The sequence below is a fragment of the Schistosoma haematobium genome, chromosome 4 (assembly GCF_000699445.3).
Source record: "Schistosoma haematobium chromosome 4, whole genome shotgun sequence".
In the NCBI taxonomy this organism is placed as follows: Eukaryota; Metazoa; Platyhelminthes; class Trematoda; order Strigeidida; family Schistosomatidae; genus Schistosoma; species Schistosoma haematobium.
The window spans coordinates 5,537,451-5,558,497 of NC_067199.1; the positions used below are offsets into that span (position 1 = coordinate 5,537,451).

At 35.7% G+C, this 21,047-nt stretch overlaps 1 protein-coding gene across 3 annotated transcripts in view; it reads right to left on the minus strand.

The window, feature by feature from the left end:
- TBL3_1 (Transducin (beta)-like 3) overlaps positions 1-19,940 on the minus strand; it is a 43,698-nt gene extending 23,758 nt beyond the window's left edge. The window contains exons 1-16 of one of the 3 annotated variants that reach the window (XM_051215513.1): positions 19,719-19,940; positions 19,624-19,678; positions 19,484-19,585; positions 19,406-19,450; positions 19,297-19,374; positions 19,108-19,259; positions 17,380-17,547; positions 17,267-17,342; positions 14,673-15,059; positions 10,941-11,359; positions 8,742-8,943; positions 8,443-8,538; positions 6,492-6,560; positions 4,182-4,252; positions 2,192-2,402; positions 442-500 (exon numbers count right to left, since the gene is read on the minus strand). In XM_051215513.1, coding sequence (XP_051066032.1) covers positions 442-500; positions 2,192-2,402; positions 4,182-4,252; positions 6,492-6,560; positions 8,443-8,538; positions 8,742-8,943; positions 10,941-11,359; positions 14,673-15,059; positions 17,267-17,342; positions 17,380-17,547; positions 19,108-19,259; positions 19,297-19,374; positions 19,406-19,450; positions 19,484-19,585; positions 19,624-19,678; positions 19,719-19,735 — 2,207 coding nt within the window. In that variant the 5' untranslated portion in view covers positions 19,736-19,940. Of the gene's footprint in view, positions 1-441; positions 501-2,191; positions 2,403-4,181; positions 4,253-6,491; positions 6,561-8,442; positions 8,539-8,741; positions 8,944-10,940; positions 11,360-14,672; positions 15,060-17,266; positions 17,343-17,379; positions 19,053-19,107; positions 19,260-19,296; positions 19,586-19,623; positions 19,679-19,718 lie in introns of all 3 variants that reach the window. The other 2 variants (XM_051215514.1, XM_051215515.1) reach the window with 2 other exon arrangements.
- Between the last annotated feature and the right edge of the window lie 1,107 nt (positions 19,941-21,047).

The following is a 21,047-nucleotide window of genomic DNA, read 5'->3' on the forward strand; positions in this document are numbered from 1 at the left end:
TCAATACAAACGTCAAGACAGTCCTATTGTACGGAGTTGAAACTTCAAAACCTACTACAACCATCATCAAAAAGTACAAGTATTTATAAACAATTGTCTACACAAGATAATCAACGTCCGTTGGTCGGATACCATCAGCAACAGACTACTGTGGGAGAGAACAACCCAACTTCCAGATGAAGAAGAAATTAAGAAAAGATATTGGAACTGAATCATCATCAGACTGCATCACTAGGCAAGTACTGACTGGGAATCCTGAATGGAAGAAGGAAAGGAGACCAAGGAACATATTGCGTCGGGAATTGGAAGCAGACATCAAGAGGATTAATAGCAAATAGAAACAGCTTGGAAGGATTGTCTACAGCAGAATTGGATGGAGAATACTGGTAGGTAAAATTTCTCAAAAACATATTTAAATATCTATAACACAGATAGACTTACGTTTGAATATATTCCTCTTGCTGTTGTGATGTTTCATTCAGCAATATTTCTGTAATATCCTTTAAAAAAAGTGAATACATTATTTCTAAACAATAAATCTTCATACGCAAAACAGAAAAGAATAGACTTATTTACATGAGTAGCTTGTTTAATAGCAAGTAAGTACGGATAAGTTCTATCTAACTCGAGATTCATAAGTGAAGAGGTAGCTTAGTGGGTAAAGTGTTCGAATTTCAGCCACCAATCCTCAGGTTCGAACTGCGCTTCTCCTACCTTGGTTTGGGTAACCGAGTAGTATAAAAAATACGAAAGGAAAAAAGACCACTCACCAGGTACTTGTGTATGAACCACACTCGAAGTGTAAAAGCTGATAATACTATCGTATACGACATTTCTTCAAAACCATCCGAAATACATGTGTGCTAGTAACCTTATAAATAGTAGCTATCAGTGAAATCTAAGAAGTGTGTTTCGCCTTATTTGAGACTCGAGCAACTTGTAACTAAGTGACAATATAGAGACAATCCGCTACAGTGCATATATACTAATAGAGACTAATCAATTGCAGTCCTTAACATTAACAGCGAAAAAAAACATTTACAAACTCATTATTGATGCTTTAGTTAGTCAAACCAATTTTTATCACAAGTAATTCACTATTCTAAATATACACAGTAGAAATAGAAAACATCAAAAAACTACTGTATTTTTATTTCAGTTTTCTGTCGATCAGTCTGTCAATTATAAGCTATGTAGGATCTGATACACATGTACATCAAATAAAGTTATCAGATTTCATGTCAAGCACCTAAGAAAGTAAACTGAAAATGCGTAAATCAGAAGTCAAAATAATTATGATATTGAGAAAACTAAACGAGAACTGAAGTAGAATACCTCTCCATACTCTACTAGACGTCTTTGAAATCAAACTTCTAGAAACTGTGAAGGTAGTCCCTGTGTTGACCAAGTATGATACCACTTCTTTATTGTCCAGAAGGTGGATAGATTGAAAACCCAAATCGGTCAATCAGCCACATTCTTATGCAATTAGCGCTAGCGGATAATTGAAGAATACTACAGAATGTTCCTGCGTAAAATTGTAAATATACTAATGTCCTTACTGTGATCCACCTCCATTTAACCTTGTTTATTTGGAATAAAATTATATACCCGTCCAAGTGGCGTTCTGATTTGGGGGACTAGTTGAGTGAACTAGTGTCCGGCGAATACCAAGCAATGAGGATGTCTGGGTCGGATTACGAAACGGTTTACACAAAGGGTACTATCAACAGTATACCTCCAAGTAGAGTACATAAAACCAATAGTTCATAAGTAAATTAACATTTCCATCTTTTCATCTATAGAATATTGAATAATCTTCCGAAAGCTAATTGCTTAAATAAATTGTCAGCCTATAATTTCAACTCATTAATTTAGCTCATTTATCACGTACAGCTTAGTGAACTGGGCTTTCAGCCATATTTTATTTATGAAGGCTAATATAATACTACCCAACTTTCAGAACAGGAGTAAGCGAAGGTAGATTCCTACCTTTAATCAAATAGATTGAGAATTGAACGTCCTAACCAATGAACCACTACTCCACTGACGCATTAACAGAAAGAATAACACTTCTAGGTTTTCAATAGTGGTCTAACATTGATCAGTTCATGATCTCAATTAAAAACTCAACAATCCTATACCTTATTTTAAAAAAAAACATGTTAAGTGATAACTGTTAATCACCTACTTCAAAATAACACAATGTTTCATCTTCACCACCAGTGAAAAAACCAGATTCATCTGGGCAAATAGCTAATGACCATATTCTTCCATCGTGTGCTTCATAAACTAAAGATGACGTTTCTTCAGAGGATGGTTTATCAAAATTTTCTGATTTTTCTTGATTATTCTTGGGTGGTTTAGATATATTCCACAATCTTATTAATCCTTTCTGATCGCTTAAAAACATTATTTGAAAAAGAAAAATAAGAAATAAATATTAGGAGTGTCATTTGTGAAATTCGACAGATACATGTTAGAAACATTAAGGTATAGAGAATTATTAGATAAACATGTTACTTATACTTACAAAATCAAATCTTCATTTATCTACTCTTTAAACTCCCCATGGAAACCATCTTTCATTTTTACCATGCAAGTAAAGACGTTACTTTAACACGACAAATGTCTATCCTAATTTCAAGGTTTTTGTACATAAATTTATACGTATTCATCACTATAGGGCCGTGGTACGGCCAAGAGTGGGGAGAGTCCGCTCTCCCTCTCGAAATGCTCTCACATGGCCACGCGCATATAGCTTTTGCCAGGGAGTCCTACGCACTGCCTTCTCGTGGCGGGGGTGTTGTTTACAAAATTGAGGGGACGAAAAGCGAATGTCCGGCGCTTTAACCGGGTTGGTGGGCATGGAGAGTCCACCTAGGGGAGTTAGAAAACCCTGATTCCAAACCAATGGTGTGCATGGATTCCAGTATCCTGAAGAAACAAATGGTGTATGAACCAATCGTTGGTCACCGGCTACCATGGGACTGTATCTTGTGACGTTGCTCCACTACCTTGTGGGTCGGACCTTCAGGTCGAAGGCTCCGGGTGTGGCCCCCTAAGAAAACAACCTGCTTCGGTTTGTGCACCCGGGCAGTATCACAGCCCTCACACATATCAAATGAGATCTGTATGGCGAATATGTATTTGGTGCCTCCTTGTACCAATATTTATGTGTTAAAATAAATAAATAAAAATAAATGGAGATTGTTGAGTTTTGATCGAGATTATAAATCATGTACTTTTTTAAATCAGTCTTCTCTGGTTTCTAGAATGAAATTACCTTTTGGAGTAGGTGAGTATCAGGGAGGTTAGTGTTATTTCGTGTAATAATATATATAGAGTACAAATGGAATATATTCCAAAAATGGGATTGCAATTAACCACTTAAAACTCAGTCGTTAAAACATGATAGAGAAAATGTATGATAAAAAGACATACGTTTATTTGTTTATATGAGATAAAATGAACACTTTTGACTTATTTATTTGAACACGAAATTTGGTACAATGGGTCACCGAATACATATATACGCCACACAATAACAATGAGGCTATTGCCTTGTGTGACGGCTGGAATACTGTCCGAGTGCCCAAATCGAAGCAGGTGGTTTTATTAGAAGGCCATATTCGGAGCATTCGACCTAAAGGTCTAATCCACAAGGTAGTGGAGCATCGTAAGGAAATTCAGTCCCATGGTAACCAGTTACCAACAATAGGTTCATATGCCTTTTGTTCCCTCAGGATACTGGAGTCCATGTGCACCATAGGTTTAGAATCAGGGTTTTCCAACTCTCTAGCTGGATCCTTCGTACTCATCAACCTCGTTAAAGCACAGGACATTCGCTTTTCGTCCTCTCAATTTCGTAATTAACACCCCCACTGTGAGGAGGCAGTGAGTAGGACTTCCCTGGCAGTGGCTGTATATGTGTGGTCATGTGAGAGCATTTTGAGATGAAGAGCGGACAATTAAGGCTAGTCTATCTATCTATCCAATCGTGTAAACATGATCAAAGCATATGACATGAGATTTCCTTAGGTTACAAAGTGTATTAGCTAGAATTAACGGATTGATTCCTAGTCTTCATTACTTACTTTCTCATTTTACAACTTCTATAATATGTATAGAGAATGTGGACAACAATATTATTTTCTTCAACTTGTCCACCATTAACTTACCATGATAATATTTGTTTATCGTGAGAAAGAAAAACTGCCTTATACACTGGTTGATCATGGCCTTCCAATGTCTGAAATTAATGAAATTAACATAGCAATGAAGAGACAGTTTTAATCACGAATTGATAGCAGTGGAAAAACTATTGAAAAACAACAAGTAAGTTATTGAACAGATATCCAATTCTAGCGTGAAATTACTCAGTATTTCACATACATGACTCTATCAGGAATAGAATCCAGGAAATTTAAGACTCACATGTAGCACATCAAATTTAGAATGTTAAGTAAAAATCCAATAGTCTACACTTCCAATCTAAGTCTATTCGTGGTACGGCACGTCTGTCATTAACGAAGACAATATGTTTGATGAACACCTCTCATCACAACTTCTAATTCTAAAACTTCAGTAATCTATCTTCTAGTTATATACTAATAGACCAGTCTCCATAATTCACCCGAATAAAAAAAGGATAAGTATGTGTTAGTAACTTCATTGTTTTCACAAATAGTTGTCAAAATTAACAATTGGTGAAAATATAGTTAGTTATTCAATGCAATATGTAGATAAAGTAAAATATAAATTATGAATTAACTGGAAGAGTAAATCACTATATTTTGTATAAAATCTAAAGATAATGATTTAAAATACTATCAATCATGTGGTGCTATCAATCCAATCACAATTGACGGAGAAGATTTGGAAGATGTAAAAACCTTTACATATTTGGGCAGCATCATTGATGAACATGGTGGATCTGATGCAGATGTGAAGGCAATGATCGGAAAAGCAAGAGCAGCATATTTACAATTGAAGAACATCTGCAACTCAAAACAACTGTCTGTCAACCAACACCAAGGTCAGGATTTTCAATACAAATGTTAAGACGGTTCTACTGGATTGGGCGGAAACCTGTAGAACTACGAAAGCCATCATCCACAAGATACAAGTGTTTATTAACAGTTGTCTACGCAAAATACTTCGGATCCGTTGGTCAAACACTATCAGCAACAACCTACTGTGGGAGAGAACAAACTAGATGCCAGTGAAGGAAGAAATTAGGAAGAAGTGCTGGAAGTGGATAGACAAACATTGAGGAAAGCACCGAACTGCGTCACAAGGCAAGCCCTCACATGGAATCCTCAAGGCCAAGGGAGGAGAGGAAGACCAAAGAACACATAACACCGAGAAATGGAGAGAGACGTGAGAAGAATGAACAAAAATTGGATAGAACTGGAAAGGAATGCGCAGGACAGTGTGTTGGAGAATGCTGGTCGACGGCCTATGCTTCATTAGGAGTAACAGGTGTATGTAAGTAACAATGTGGTGCTATAAAGATTTATTCGATCACCAACACACAAAGGCTAATAGGAGACTTTGTAAATAAATGAAGTTACCAAAGTAATCAACCATTTCGACCAACATATTCATGCAATAAAGTGATGTAGATGTCTTGAAGTAATATTTTGTATTCGAAGGACGAAAATTGTAGTCTAATCATTTGTGTACTGTATCTCAATACATTTGAATGATTGACATTTAGTGAAAGGGTAAACGATAATAGTGGGCAAATCTACAAAAGCAGTTGTGAAAATTTCCGCAACATACTAAACGTAGGTTTCATGAGACAAATTGCTCTTGACAGCAAAAGTGAGTGGATTTGACCGACTATAAATCGATTCGCTGTGCAATGTCTGTTAGAAAAACATTCAGATTTATCAGTTGCTTATCGAACAATCAGATACAAATTCTAGTAATTAAAATCAGTACATGACTGTGAGTAATTCAAAGTACAATCAATGAACAAATTGTATGGTTGAGAGACCAGAAGATGCAATTATGATGTATATTGGGAAACAACTTGTTGTAATTTGACAAAATAATGATATGGCCATTTTTATAACTGAGGACACAACTGGTTACTTACTGCTATATAACGAAAAGAAGACTGATGCTACTTACTGAATGGGAAGGTAAAACTGTGGATGAAGATTTTATTAGACACCAACTTCAAATACACAACTGATAAACATTGTACCAACAATTACAATGGGTCATATATGATTTCGTTATCTGATCAATAATTCAGTTTTAATACATTGAATGGGGGATTACTTGACATGAACTAACTAATGATTTAATACATGTTTACAATTGACAACAACAGCAACAACAGATATAACTGGATTCACTAACAAGATAATGAATTACTGAGTTGAATATCTGCTTCACCTGACGCTACTCATGAGTAACATAATGAATTAAATTAAAATATATAAAAAAGCCATTTAAAAAGGAAACAGTCAACTTACACGGATACACGAAAAATCTTTCAAATTCCACAATCTCACATCTCCATCACCCGAAGCAGTAAGTGCAATCTTTAAAAATAATGTCAAACAAATATTGCACAATATTTCGTTTTACCAAAGACAAATATAAATTAAAAGGGAAACAATTCATAACACATAACGAAACTATAATTATAGAGTCGTGGAGATCGTTAATTTTTTTATTAAGATCATGAACTGATTGATGTTATGCCACTACTGAAAACCTGGAAGCATTGGATGACTATTTCATCTTATTGTGGAACTCCTCAGTAGTGGCCCTGAGATCGTGGATGCGCACTGCTGAGGAGTCCCACAATAGGACGAAACGGTCGTCTAGTGCTTCCAGGTTTTCAATGATGGTCTAACATCAATCGGTTCATGATCTCAATCAAAAAAATACAATGAAACTGTTCATAAAGTTATGGTTTATTACAAAAGGAAAGGAAATTTTTACTTTAGCTTGTGTTATTCTACTACAAAAAGAGTATTAACTTAAAGTTGAATTAATTGTTTTTGAAGATATCGCATGAAGTTACCTATAATTAAGCCCAATATTATTAATTCAATCCTATGAAAATTCTCTGTGACTATCAACATAAGACTATTTCCGTAGTTACAGAAGCAATACTAATACCAGTGAACGGCAAATTCTTGATTCAAGTCCACTTAATTCCATTAGATCTGTATACAAGTTAAATAAATTCTTTTGTTAAATGATTAAAGGACTATTAAACACACACAAAAAAATCATGAGTTAAGCATATCTAAATTACAGTAAAAAAAAAGAATGCTTTCAGTTTGTAATCATTCTTAATTCTGCCAAAGGTACAAGTATCCTAGAATAAACTGTTGTATTCTCACTACCATACATTAATTTTCACTCGAACACATGCATGTATAAACAGAGTGTCCTGTGAACATATTACTCGCTCAATAGGTTGTCACATTTTTAATGGTATAAAAACACGAAATCAATAGAAGAAAATTATTATAGTGAGTAAATAGGATAAGGATTAAACATAGGGAAAATGAGCTAAAAATTACTCTCTATTATGGAATTTTATCGGTTAATTATAAACCGACTATTGCCTTATTGATCGATACCTTCTTAATCTGTTTGGCTACACAACATTGGACCAGTTATTTTGTACTCTTGTGTACTAAGATTTGATTTTTTGCGTTCACCACCTTGAATGTGAGCTTGACATTAATTATTATCTTCAATATGAGGTTTTGAGAAGATCAGTAGAATACTAATCTTAGTTAAGCCACCGTTGAATACTAGGAAACACTGGAAAGTTGTTTCTTCTTAGTATAGTACTCCACGCCAGTGGACTTTCATAACCCCATCAAGAGATCGGATCCAGGATATTCGGTCTCACACGCGGACCCGAAATTCAATAGTGTACATATCTGACTTCAATCAATTTATGATATTGCGCGACCACCTTTAATTAAGTACTGTGGATAACTGTTCCACACTCGACATGTCTGAGCTCTACTAGTCACAGCTTCTCACTCGACCTAGGGGAATCGCATCTTAAAGCTATCCACCGGTGAGCACATGATTATTATTATTAATGTAGGGATTGAAAATGAATTCAAATATTATTGATTGGTTGATATCATATCTATTCCATTAGTTAACACATTAGTATCAATCACGTTTTATATGTAGAAGGTGCCCAGGTGTCACATCTAAAGTTTTACTAGAATACAATCTGAAACGAGACATCCAAGTGGTTGGCTTAAACTCAACTACAAACCACGTTTACTTCTTTCTCAAGAAATAATGTAGTAGTTCCAATGAAAGCAGTGATACATGGTTTAATTGTTAAATATTTAAATAACATGAAAATCGTCAATAAATAACCCATTTTCTTTAACAGATCTCTAGAATCAGGATAAAAAAAAGGTGAATAGATCTTACTTTCTCAAATCTTGAAAAGCAAACAGACCAAACACCTCTACGGTGACCCTGAAGAACCCCTTGACAATGTAAACTTTGTTTTTTAAATTCCCATATCTAAAATTTCATGAAATAAAAAAAACTAGTGAAATCACTGGACGAATTAATTGGTTAAAAGATACAAAATACTACATCATGAATAGGAGCGTGTAAAATTAAGAATATGAAATGTAATATTATCAATTATTTCATTAACAACTGAACGAAGATTCAGTTACCTGACCATTGTGTAAAGGAAAATACAATGAGTTGTTAGTTACCTTGACAGTTTTATCACGTGATGCAGTAGCAACAAGACGATTATCAACGGAAACATCAATTGAATTGATTACTCCGCCATGGGCTCCATGAATTGTGTTTAATTCTGATAACACAGAATCTGGTTTATCTAAGTTATTACACTGAACATTCCAAACTTTTAAAATACCGTCTTCTGAACTAGATATAAGATGTGTTGTCAATCTGTATAATACAAATAAGCATAGATTATATAAATATGCACATTTTCTTACAAATAAGCTAAGCAAAAACTTTTTCATGATGAAAAACTACTTGAACACGAATGAGATGATGCTATACCAATGTATTTTCTGTTTTCCCAGCAACTTTTGTCAAGTCTTTAGATTTCCTTACTCTTTACAACTTTTGAAAACCTTGGAAATTAGTGAGAATTAATAAAATTAACGTGAAGTTTGCATTTTAATCGCTTAAATTGTTCTTTACACTTAAGGTTCCGGGGATAATTTACAATACCTCGATGTGAATAAAAATGGTGTAACTTGTATGGAACTGATACGATGTCCAAAAGTTAGGTCTAACAGTCAGGTATTAGTTGACTGGAGAATGAATGATCTGCAAACTAATTTCCGCTAATTGCCTGTAACATTTATTCATGTTTATTTTTCTGTTGATATTTTGAAAATAAATGCAGGTCACATAAAAAAGCCTATTCTGGCTTACGGTCTTGTCTTTCATTTCAGATCACTTGGCGGCTGAAGTCATGTGAACACATATCAGACACCCACATCATATTCTTACATATCGTCTATTGATAAGTATTCCTTTCTTACATTATAACAATCGAAAATTCACTTCATAAAATCATAGATGCCTATACCACAGAAGTAACAACTTTTACCTACGTTGAAGATGAAGAGGTATATAGACGTCAAAGCCCAACCGTTTACAATCATTTCGTATTAGCGAAAAATAAATGAAAGGACATCAGAGGATTAACCTATGCTACCGTCATAACATTTCAAAAATGGGTTATCGAGGTTTCGTAGATGCTTAAACCTTCAAAGGTGTGACACTGGATATACTATCGTTAAACTGACTTCCTCTAAACACCCTATTATCAATTTACCATGATTGACAAGGAATACGAAGATAGGACAAACATTAGTGAGCTTAGTGATCAGATAGAAAGTTAGTAACATTGCGAAAAGATTTGTGATGTATGCATGAGAAGTAGGGATAAGTAGACAATGTGTTTTACTATCCATGATGGGTAATTACATTCACTACAAGAAGACTATTCTGATCAGACGAGAGAAGAAAAAGTGAAACCATATTTTTTCTCTTAATTCGGTGTGATTGTTGCTGAATATTGTTTTCTTTTTTCAAAGTCATTATGATAACTGCTTAGAATAATATCCGTTTTATTTTTAGGGTAATACTTTGCTCAACATAAGGTCGCTTTCATTTTCAATATGATTTTTATCCAGTATGATATTATTTGTATTAAACTAACGTGAGCTATGTTTGGCTTGACATGGGACATGTAGTGTTTTTTATAACTCTAGATGTTTCACATACCTTTGACGCTTTCTAATTAATAATCCAGTGAGTATATAAATTAAGACACAAATGAGTGTATTTTTGATTAGGATCGTTGTGTTTTCAAATGAGTAAATCTTCATTTGTACCAGTGTTTTGTATTGTACGTTGTAAGAACTGTAGTGGTTTCTCGACGTCTTCAAAGATAAGTAATAGGATGTGACGAGGATATGACAATACATATTCACTCATATTTTTTTTCCAAAAGACAAACTTTATTGACCATAGATAGTAAAAGATATCATTCAGACCAGTGCATGATATAGTAGTTATGTTAGACTCAGTAATTCCGTTTAGATGATGTTTTTTCACAACACTTAGATACTTGAAATACTCGAGAACTGTGATGCCTTTTGGAAAATCAACAAACATACTGGAAGTCTGAAGTACAGCTATTTGGTTGTATTTCAGATATTCTATACAGTTTAGCCATTATCATTTGCTATCTACATTATTATCATTTACAAATTCTACACCACGACGATTTTTTAAACAAAAAAAATTAAAAGTATTATTGTGTCCAAAATGCATTCAAATCATAAGTTTTCATTGACGGAAATACAGTTCAGTCGGTTTAAACAGGAGACTGATTAACTGTGTTCATAGATTTATTGACTTACCTATCAAAGCAAACAGAACTGATATGAGCAGCATGTGCCTTATGAATTTGAGTAATAAGATCCAATTTGACAGGAACATTCTTAGATTTATGTAGTGATGACGATATTGAATCTTCTGATTCTATTAGATGCCATAAACAAATAGATTGGTCTTTAGAACCACTTGCAATCCATTGACCACATATGGATACAGTCAAATCCATAATCACATCAGTATGACCACCTGGAATAAGGTGACATTTCCATGAACCATTTGTTTTATTATTAAGATTATCTTCAGTTGTATTTTTTCCCTTTAAACTGAGTCCATATGGATTTAGGAAAATTTTCATGTGAGGTGACGCATCAGCTAGAATAAGATAATTGTGATTTTTGCCTACAATGCATAATTGATCAACTTGTCCAATGTCACCTAAGAACTGTTAAAATGAAATTTAAATTCTACTTTAAGAAATTGAATATTCTGGCTTCTTATTTGTAAGGTCTATTACAAAAGATCAAACTAATTTTGAAATCAATCAGTCAGGAACAGTTAAGGTAGAATCTGACACACAAGTAGCTTAGCCCAAATTGCTAATATCAAATTATTACGAGATAGCGAAAGAATTAGAATAATAGTACGGTGTATGCCACTTATGTATGTCGATATAAGTAGTATGTAACACAAATCAGAAGTGGAAAACCTGGCAGCAGAAGGCTAAGAAGATCGAGTTGAAGAGAATAAAAGGTAAAATAGAGAGGAATTGTGAACTTGAAGAATCATACAGAATTTGAAGGTAAAATGACGAAAATCTGCAAATAAAGTGTTCAGTGTATAGTTCTTATATTTTACCAAGATAATTTGTAATTCTGTATTAAAATAAATTTGGCTGTCCCCACCTATGTTCTCGTCTATTACAATAGTAGTAGCAATGATGGTGAGAGATTAAACATTGAGAATATGGTTTGAGAAAAGAGGATGAATCACATCAATTAGCGTCTTCAACCACCAAGATCATTATTATTACGCGACTCTAACCAGCTGATCTGCTTCTAGCGAAATAGCTCAAGCCAATAGTCAGTGATCTTGGGAAGGACTTTTGCGTTTTGAGAAACTGACCTATCCAACATTTGTTGTGGTTTGCAGTAACAATATAAATTGACATCAGATTTGTGAGTAATATACACGGTAGATTAAGGAATGTATTTATTAACAACAAGCGAACATTATTAAACCAAACAATCGTAGACAACCGCATAAGAATGAAAGTAATCCGACGTCTAACAAGATAATTTAGTGTAAAAAAATTCTAATCATGCTAATAAAAACGTGTTATGTTTAGGAGAGAACAAACCAACTTCCAGACGAAGAGGAACTTAGGAAAAGATGCATCACGAGGCAAGCCCTAGCTTAGATTCCTGAAGTGAAATGGAAAAGGGAGAGACCAAAAAACTCATTACGTCGGGAATAGGAAGCAGAAATAAAAAGGATGAATAGTAACTTGAAAAAACTGGGAAGGATTGTGCAGGACAGAGTTCGATGGAGAATGGTAGTAGACGACCTACGCTCCTCCACGATGGGTAACAGGCGAGAGTAAGTAAGTACATATGTTTGTAAGGATTTTAGAAAACGAATGATGACTCTCTTCAGGGCAAAAAGAGATAGTATAACCTTTTAGGTTTTCAATTTCACGTATTCTAATCTGTCATCTTACTCGAACTAAACAGTAAACCTGTTATGACTTGAGATTTGACTATCTGATTCAGTGAGAAGAGTGACAGTCAGTCAGTCAGTCAGCTACAACGTAGGACCAGGCACATATGTGCATCGGTCCAGGTTGCCATACCGCATCAGCACAACAGGATGAACACCGGATTCATAGCAGTGGTTATGTCAAAGGTGGTAATATATAAGAAAAAGATTGCATATAGAGATATAATACAAGAAGAAAGAATTGGTTCGTAGAAAGAAAGATATGAAGCGATTTTAATCTCTTAGTTTAAGGAAAGACAGGGAGTGTATACACCGACGCCATTGTGATCGATTCTGAGCCATGTCACCAAGAGTCTCCAACCATTGATTACGATAGTCACGCGGACCCCAACCAAGTAGGCTGCATCTACCAACATGGCTCAGACTACAAGTTAGTGACTTCAAGCACTGATGCCACGTTTTGGTTTGGCCGCCCCTAACCTTCTTCCAACCATCTCCAATACCGGATAGCATTGCACGTCGTGGTAATCGGTGTTCAGGCATAAGTAACACGTGGCCCAACCATCTCAGTCGATGAAGATTCATAACCTCATCAACTGATTTACCATCATTCCCTAATACCCTGCGTCTAACCTCACTATTACTTACCCGGTGATCCCAGCAGACGCCAGCAATATTTCTAAGACATCTGTGGTCAAATACTAGTAGCTTACGAGTGTCTTATACTCTTAATGGCCACGTTTCGCTGTCGTAAATTAAAACAGAACGGACTGCCGCGCAGTATACTCGTCCTTTTATTGATAGACGGATATCTCGCCTTCGCCACAGGTGACGTAAGTTGGCAAAAGCCAAACGACCTTTTCGAATCCGTGCTGAGATTTCGTCCGATACCAACCCATTAGGGCTGATCAGACTTCCAAGATAAGTGAAGTTGTCAACGCGTTCGACTACTTCACTCTCTATCCTTAGTTCAGGTGTTGATGCAGACCAGTCCTGAAGCAACAACTTGCATTTTGAGGGAGAGAAGCGCATTCCAAACATCCTGGCATTGTTGCTCAGTGCTACCAGAAGACTGCATTTTGTCAGCGTCTTCACCAAACAGGACTATGTCATCTGCGTATTCTAAGTCGATGAGTGGACCTCCTGGATGGAGATCAATACCCGAGAACTCAGTCGACGAGAAAGTTATTTCCATCAGTAGATCTATGATGAAGTTAAACAAAAATGGGGAAAGTGGGCATCCTTGACGGACACCACTTGAGGTTGCAAAGGTAGATGACAGTTCGCCATAAGCTCTGACTCGACTAGTAGTGTTCGAGTAAAGAGCCTATACAAGGTGACAAGTGACAATCATGTTACTTATCCCAATTTGTGAATACTGATGGGTATGTGTAAGTTTTCTTTAGAAAATAGATAATATACAGAGCACTGATCTCGATGACAATATGACTTCTAGTAAACTTAAACCAAAAGTTTTAGAACAAACCAAAAACTCTTGAAATAACCGTAGTTTTTACAGTTCTAGTATATATGTAGTCTGCTGATTTGCAATAATTTTTGATATAGAGAATATTTGTAGTTTATGATGGGTTTTCGTGCGCGTTGAATTTTCTAAGTTGGATGGGTTATTCATAAACCTTTCATTGTCTGTCTAGACTACGGGACCCGATTGGTTAGTGTCCACAATTGTGTGAAATGTATAAGTGAAAGTGGAGATATTAGCTTGTGCATTTGGTCAAGAAAGATAGATTATAATCTATGAAGGCAGTGATGATACCCAGTGGTTTGAAATGAATTGGATGAAACATGGTTCAAAGATATAGCTTTAACACTAAAACAAACAATCCACTTTAAGAGGCAAAAACAAATCACCACATACATTCAACCAATCATAAGTGAGTTATATTAATGCGTATAATATTAATAATACCAGATATGTTGCACTATTTTTACACTTGGTGTTCGGAAGCATTACGAATAACAAACTTATATTTTCAAAAAATTATGAGATGAACAAATTAAAAATAAAACTACTATACCTCAGCCGTTAATTTGCCGAGCATTGGGTTATAAAATTCAACATGATTACTTTGACGCACAAGAATTAATCGTAAGGATGAGTTTTCACTTTCATCCAACACATTATCATTACTGTCTTTTATATTGTATACATTCAAATGACTGATGGAATGAAGTCCATAGTCAATTGAGTGGCGATCTAACGCAGTGGAACTACTAGAATCAGACTGAGGAGTCCGATCTAAGGGACCCTTGATCTCTAACACACAACGCCCAGTATCTACATCCCAGCAACGCAAACAGCCCCACTGACCGCCAGTCAACAATAAAGTATTGCTTTCAGAAAACGTGTGACCCAAGTGATTTGTTAATGCGCCAACAGGAAGGAAAGTACAAGCTTCTAAGCTCTATAAAAATGAGAAATATGAAAATTGTAATTGGGAATTTTGTAAGTTATTTATCATCTGACAAAATCAAGTTAATCCAATCAAACAGAAGATAAAGTTTACTGGGTAAAAGTTAAACAGAAATACACTTTTTTGTTGATAAAATTGATCATTACAGATAGTTATAAATTCTGTATTCTAGTTCAGGAAACTGATAAATAGATGTACTGAATTTGGACCCGGCACAAAGTGTATAATTTCAGGTTGCTAAACTTCAATACAGCGCAGCAGTAAGCCAAGATAAATGGGGAAGGGAGTAAGTAAAAAACAAATCGATACGAAAAATAAGGTGACAGAACTTTTCAGACTTTAGAATGAAAAAACAAAGCAGTTCCTTCATTGTGTATGATTTCATGCCGTATTTCTCTAGGTCTTCAACCATCGACTTTAACTACCTTGTGGACCTCATCCAAGAAAACTACGTTCTATTAATATCACTGATAAGGCTATATTATTTGGGTATCGATAATCTATTCAAAGACTTCTCAACAAAATATCGACCTTCGAAACATTAAAAGAGAAGATTGTTATGGTGTGCATCACGATTAAAAACACTATTTAAAGAAACAACATAAATATTAGCTAAATCTATCGCGTCTGCACTGCATTAATATTTAGGATTATAAAAATACCTTGAAAAATTCAGATTAGCTTTGTCTCAATGTTATCATCTTGCATACTTTCAGTGAATAACTACAACACATTTGCTACTAAGATTCCTTACGATTTAAAACCTGCAAAGTTGATTTTACCATACAGGAATACTAAATAATATTTATCCCTATCAAAGTTAGTCGTACGCTCATAACGATACACTAAACTGTCGCACGAGTACATTTTTACATATGTAAAACAAGCACAGACTTATTCAAACTGGTTAGAAACACTGATCATGGTTAACGTTTGCCAACATTTCGGTTCTCCATACCGAAAGTAAGTGCGTATTATATTTATCACATGAATTATGGATTAGTCAAACTACATATATACCACTGCGAAGAATATTATTAATGGATATTTGACGAAATTGTTGATTAATTTCTGAGTTCTTTCAGTCTGGTACATATATATACATAAAAGGGAACACTTTGTCAACTGTTTTACAACTTGAGCTGGACTGTTGTTAAGCACAGTAACAGATATACACAATTACAAGCACAGATAATTTTTATTATTTTAATTAGATACCGGTCAAAAACATAGAATTATGGTTGCCCCCAACTGATGCGACTGGGTAGATTTGGATCCGTGTTACCAGCTTTACAGTCACAGTCGTTATTCCTGAGCTATCGGGGCCGAGACATACCGCCTGTAGGACTAAGATGTATTTACAACTGATTGGTCGCTGGGTAGCGACTGAAATCATTTGTCGGAAGCACTCAGTGTTGAGTCACCTGGACTAATGACTGTACCAAAGACCTGAAATGCATGACACTGATCGCTACCCAGTGATTAACCAATTGTAGGCCATCAATTTACTCAAGATTACAGGTACGCCTAGACAACTAGTGCCAACCAGTCAGTCAGTAACAACGCAGAATTTGGTACGTACGTACATCAGTTCGAGTTTCCATACCACATTAGCACAGAGATACAATTGTCGATTCAAATCCCGTAGTGGTAGAGGTAGTCAAAGTATAAGCAGTAATCGAAAAGATTAGGGTTTGAAGATGTTATTTAAGGAGTACAATACAGTGAAGTAAATTTGGAAAGAGAAAAAAGGGACATGAAGAATTCACAAGATTAGAATTTGGGAGAACACAAAGAGTGTATGCACCTGCGCCATTGCAAACGATTTTGAGCCATGTCATTCAGGGTCTCTAACTATCGGTTGCTATCACCTCGCGGTCCCTAACCAGGTAGTTTACACCTACCAACATGGCTCAGTTCACTTATCAGTGACTTCATGGATTTGTTCCATGTTTTGGTCTGGCCGCCCCTAGCTATCTTCCAACCTACTCCTACACCATTGAACATCGCACGTGCCAAACAACCTCCAATCACCTAATATTAAGCATAGTGGACAGGATTTTGAATCACTGAGACTGGTGGTTACGTCATAACTTGATTGATCGAGTTCGATAAGCACTAGAACTAGACAAGCATAAAATTCGTTAGAACCCAGTGATCAACCAATGTACGTTTAAATATTTCTTTTCATGACTTACCTCAAAGGTAGGTATGACTTTTTGTTTTGTGAAGTCTACGAACGACCAGACAATAAGAACTTTATCGCGCCCACATCTGAAAACACATGATAGAGATAAATTTTGTTTCTTACGTAACTAATTCATCCTTTCCAGCACTGAAGTCCAAACTTGTAACAATGCTTTGATGACCTTCAAGAGAAGAGACATGTTTTCCAGTCTCAGTGTCCCACACAGCTACAAAGTGATCACCCACTGACGATGAGAAAAGGTACGGTAGTGTCGGATGGAATTTCAATAGTCTGTAATGGGAGCGAAATCCAGGAAATGTTTAATAAAATACTTCATAATAATAGAAGAGAATTCATGGATCAAAAATAAAACAATAAACGTGGATATTTCCTTTGATGAAACTGATCCGAAAATAGGAATCAAGAAATTAAAATTTTCACCAGTGTAGGATATTATCTCGACTTCTGTAATACAGCCACATACTACTAAGTACGCTTTCATATTGTGGAAAATATTTGTCAGATACACAATTGATATTATTCCTGGTGTTCAGATAGAAGCAGATAGTTTTCTCAGGAAGTCGATCCCCGAACCTTTGAACTAGAGCTCTAACCCACAAGGCAGTGGAGTAAAGTCACAAGATACAGTCCCATAGTAGCTGCTGCCCAACAATAGGTTCATACGTCATTTGTTCCTTCAGGATTCTGGAGCCCATGTGCACCATCGGTTTAGAATCAGGCTGTATACGCATGACCACTTGAGAGCATTTCCAGAGGGAAAGCAGACTCACCACCCTCGGCCGTACCATGGCATTTGAGGGATACTATACTTCACATGGCACATTGAAAGAAAACTAACCAAGTGGAATCTCAATATACAAATAGAAACATCTTATCAGTGTATTAAGGAAACAAATCAAAGGCCACCTAACCAAACAGTGTGGGATTTCACAACCGCAAAGCATAACAACGGATGGTGGTTTTGCAAGTGGAGAGAATGAATAGATGTAAACTACGGTTTAGCCAATCATATCCGAAGTTCGTTTATTTTTATTAGAGTTCTGTCATTAATGTTGTACTTTTCTGGTGTAAGCAAACGTGACCATATGGCATGAGAAACATTCGTTTGAAATTGTCAGTGATTTTACACATAACATAGTATCACCAAGTGATGTCATTTTATTTGGCTAAATTGAAAAATTCAAGCCAACCAGCATAAAAATGATCAAATACACATTTTTGAGTACATCAATATAATAGTTCTTCAAAATACGAGTTTATAAATAGATATTTCATTCTTACTTCAGTACAAGAATTCATCCAGAGTACTGTCACTTACTAACTATGTCAAGTCCAAGAACATTAGAATTTCACTTTGATGACCTTTTGAGTTCGAACTTTCAGTGCTGGCTATCCGAAAGATCAAAACACATCAGACGATACGATTTAATGGTGCAGCGCACAACTCCGTAACCTACTTTACCCAATGCCTATATAGTAAATAGTTACGATGCAAAAAAATGAAACATTTATATATACCACTAGCCACCACGTATGATAGGAATACTGGACTCTAAAAAGTCTGAGATGAGAAAGAATGTAAGAACTGTTCGATTAGTTTAGACCAAATAGGATCTCAGATTAACTGTAAAAGTCCTTTGCTAACAGATGAAAATATTTAAACTAGAAATACATGTTTACTTGAATCATCTCGTTAGTAAGCCAAGAACCATCAGATAGTCCAGCCGAGCCGCTACTGTGGACGTATATTGTTGGAAATTTTTTAGTGTTAATCTCTACGTGTAGCAATACAGTAGTTTGAATTGTATAAACTTAAAACAGTTCACATACGTTATCATTCCCTGGTGCAGTCGACAGCTTTTTGAGAAGCCTTCCTTTGGACCAATATGCCATAATCTAACAACCATATCTCCTGAACCGGTAGCTAATCGTGTTGAAGTTTTGTTAAGCGCCATTTTCTGCACGATTCTTTGGTGACAAGACTAGGCAGCAAATCTGAGTTCCAAATGAACTACTTACCATCCATACTTTTGTAGGCCTCAGAGAAAGGCTATCAAGACGTCTTAAAAGCAAGTTCTTAGTAGCAATAAATATCTCCTACAAAATAGGAAACTAAACATGTGTTTACCGATCCGGCTTCATCGACAACGAAAGATGTCATAACCTCATCATCCTGAAATCAAGACAAAAACGTCAAACACCTTACCTGAATTCTGTTGACCAAAGTGAACGAATTTTCATCGAGTACATTTATACACAGTGAGTCGTCAACATCTCTTCCACAATAAATTTTACCTGACTTAGTGTGCTGCGTATTTCAATAATTATGCAATGTAATTCACTTACGAAGATTGGATATTGAGAGTTAAAGCAAGGCTGAAATTTATCAGCTAGTTTGAACCTTCATAAGAGACTTATTTAAAAAAAAGTTTGAAGCCTACTTTAGTTTAGTAGCCATGTGACTAAAGTCAATACGAGCGCCGGCATTGAGGTGAAGTCAAGGTCTCTAGGACTCAGAATAATGTCCTATTATTCATGGTTAACAACTTTTTGATTATCTTAGAGACTGGTCAGCTCTTTTGCTTCAGATCAACTCTGTCTACCGGAACTTATGATAAGTTTAATATTGCACTTCTATTGATCAAAAATTTCAGGTTCCGAACAAATTCAAATGGTGTTTAGAAGCAATTGATCACCTATTCCTTCACGTAAAGACCTAGACACATGAATTAAGTAAAATTAACAAAAGCGCTAGCACACTGGTATAAAATATTATTCCGAGTTCTTGGGGATGTATTTTTAGTGGCCCGTGGATCTGACTCCATTTTAGATCGTACGAATGTTTGTTATCGTCTATTCTCGTATATAATTGTCGACTTAAATCGCGTCAGTCAATAACGGAATTAAATAAGTCGAATAACGAGAATTGACTTGTGAATACATATATTTTGTACATGAAGCAAATGAAATAGAGCAAAGCGAAATGACACGTATGGAAGATGGCTGGGAAGCAAACTCCATTTTTTATATATATATATATATAGTCAGACAAAATTAAGCTACAGACATGTGATTAATAGGATAGGAAGGGCACACACATATACGCTCATATAAAAAACAGTCAAGACTGATAAGCCAATAATTGACAAGGTCAAAGTATGGCTCGAGTAGAATGAATAAAATGGGATGTCCGAAAGCTAGAATAAGGTATATGGGCTTGGCATAATAATTGACACTACATATTAAGTCTCCTCTTGAAGGATATAAGTGGTGTTGTTTGGACCACTTTAGCCTGTGGTGGAGTCCAAGTATTTAATCCACGCAGATAGTAGGCGTATCTACAATCAATGTCAAAATGTCCTGTCTCTATTTTTTCAAGCAGAATTCATAAGGTTTGTTTCGGAACGTGCTTCTGTAAGTCTTTTAAATGATAACTAGGAGTGTAATTCATTAGCAGCAGCCTGTGTCGCAGTAGACTTCATGATGTACTAGGGGAAAGGCGATATGCTGAAATGCAATACAGCGACCACCAACTCAGTCACACGTGATGGAGAGGCTGATGACGAGGTGGAAACTTTCACATACCGGGCAGCATCATCGGTGAGCAAGGAGGATCTGACACAGATGTTGAAGCACGAACTGACAGAGCACGTGTTCGTATTTTCGGGAGCGCTTCAAAGAACTTGAAACTGAGAGGCACAACAACTTTAGGCAGTGCAATATCTGAACGTTTAATTGATACCGAGCATACGTCTGACATCCCACAAGCC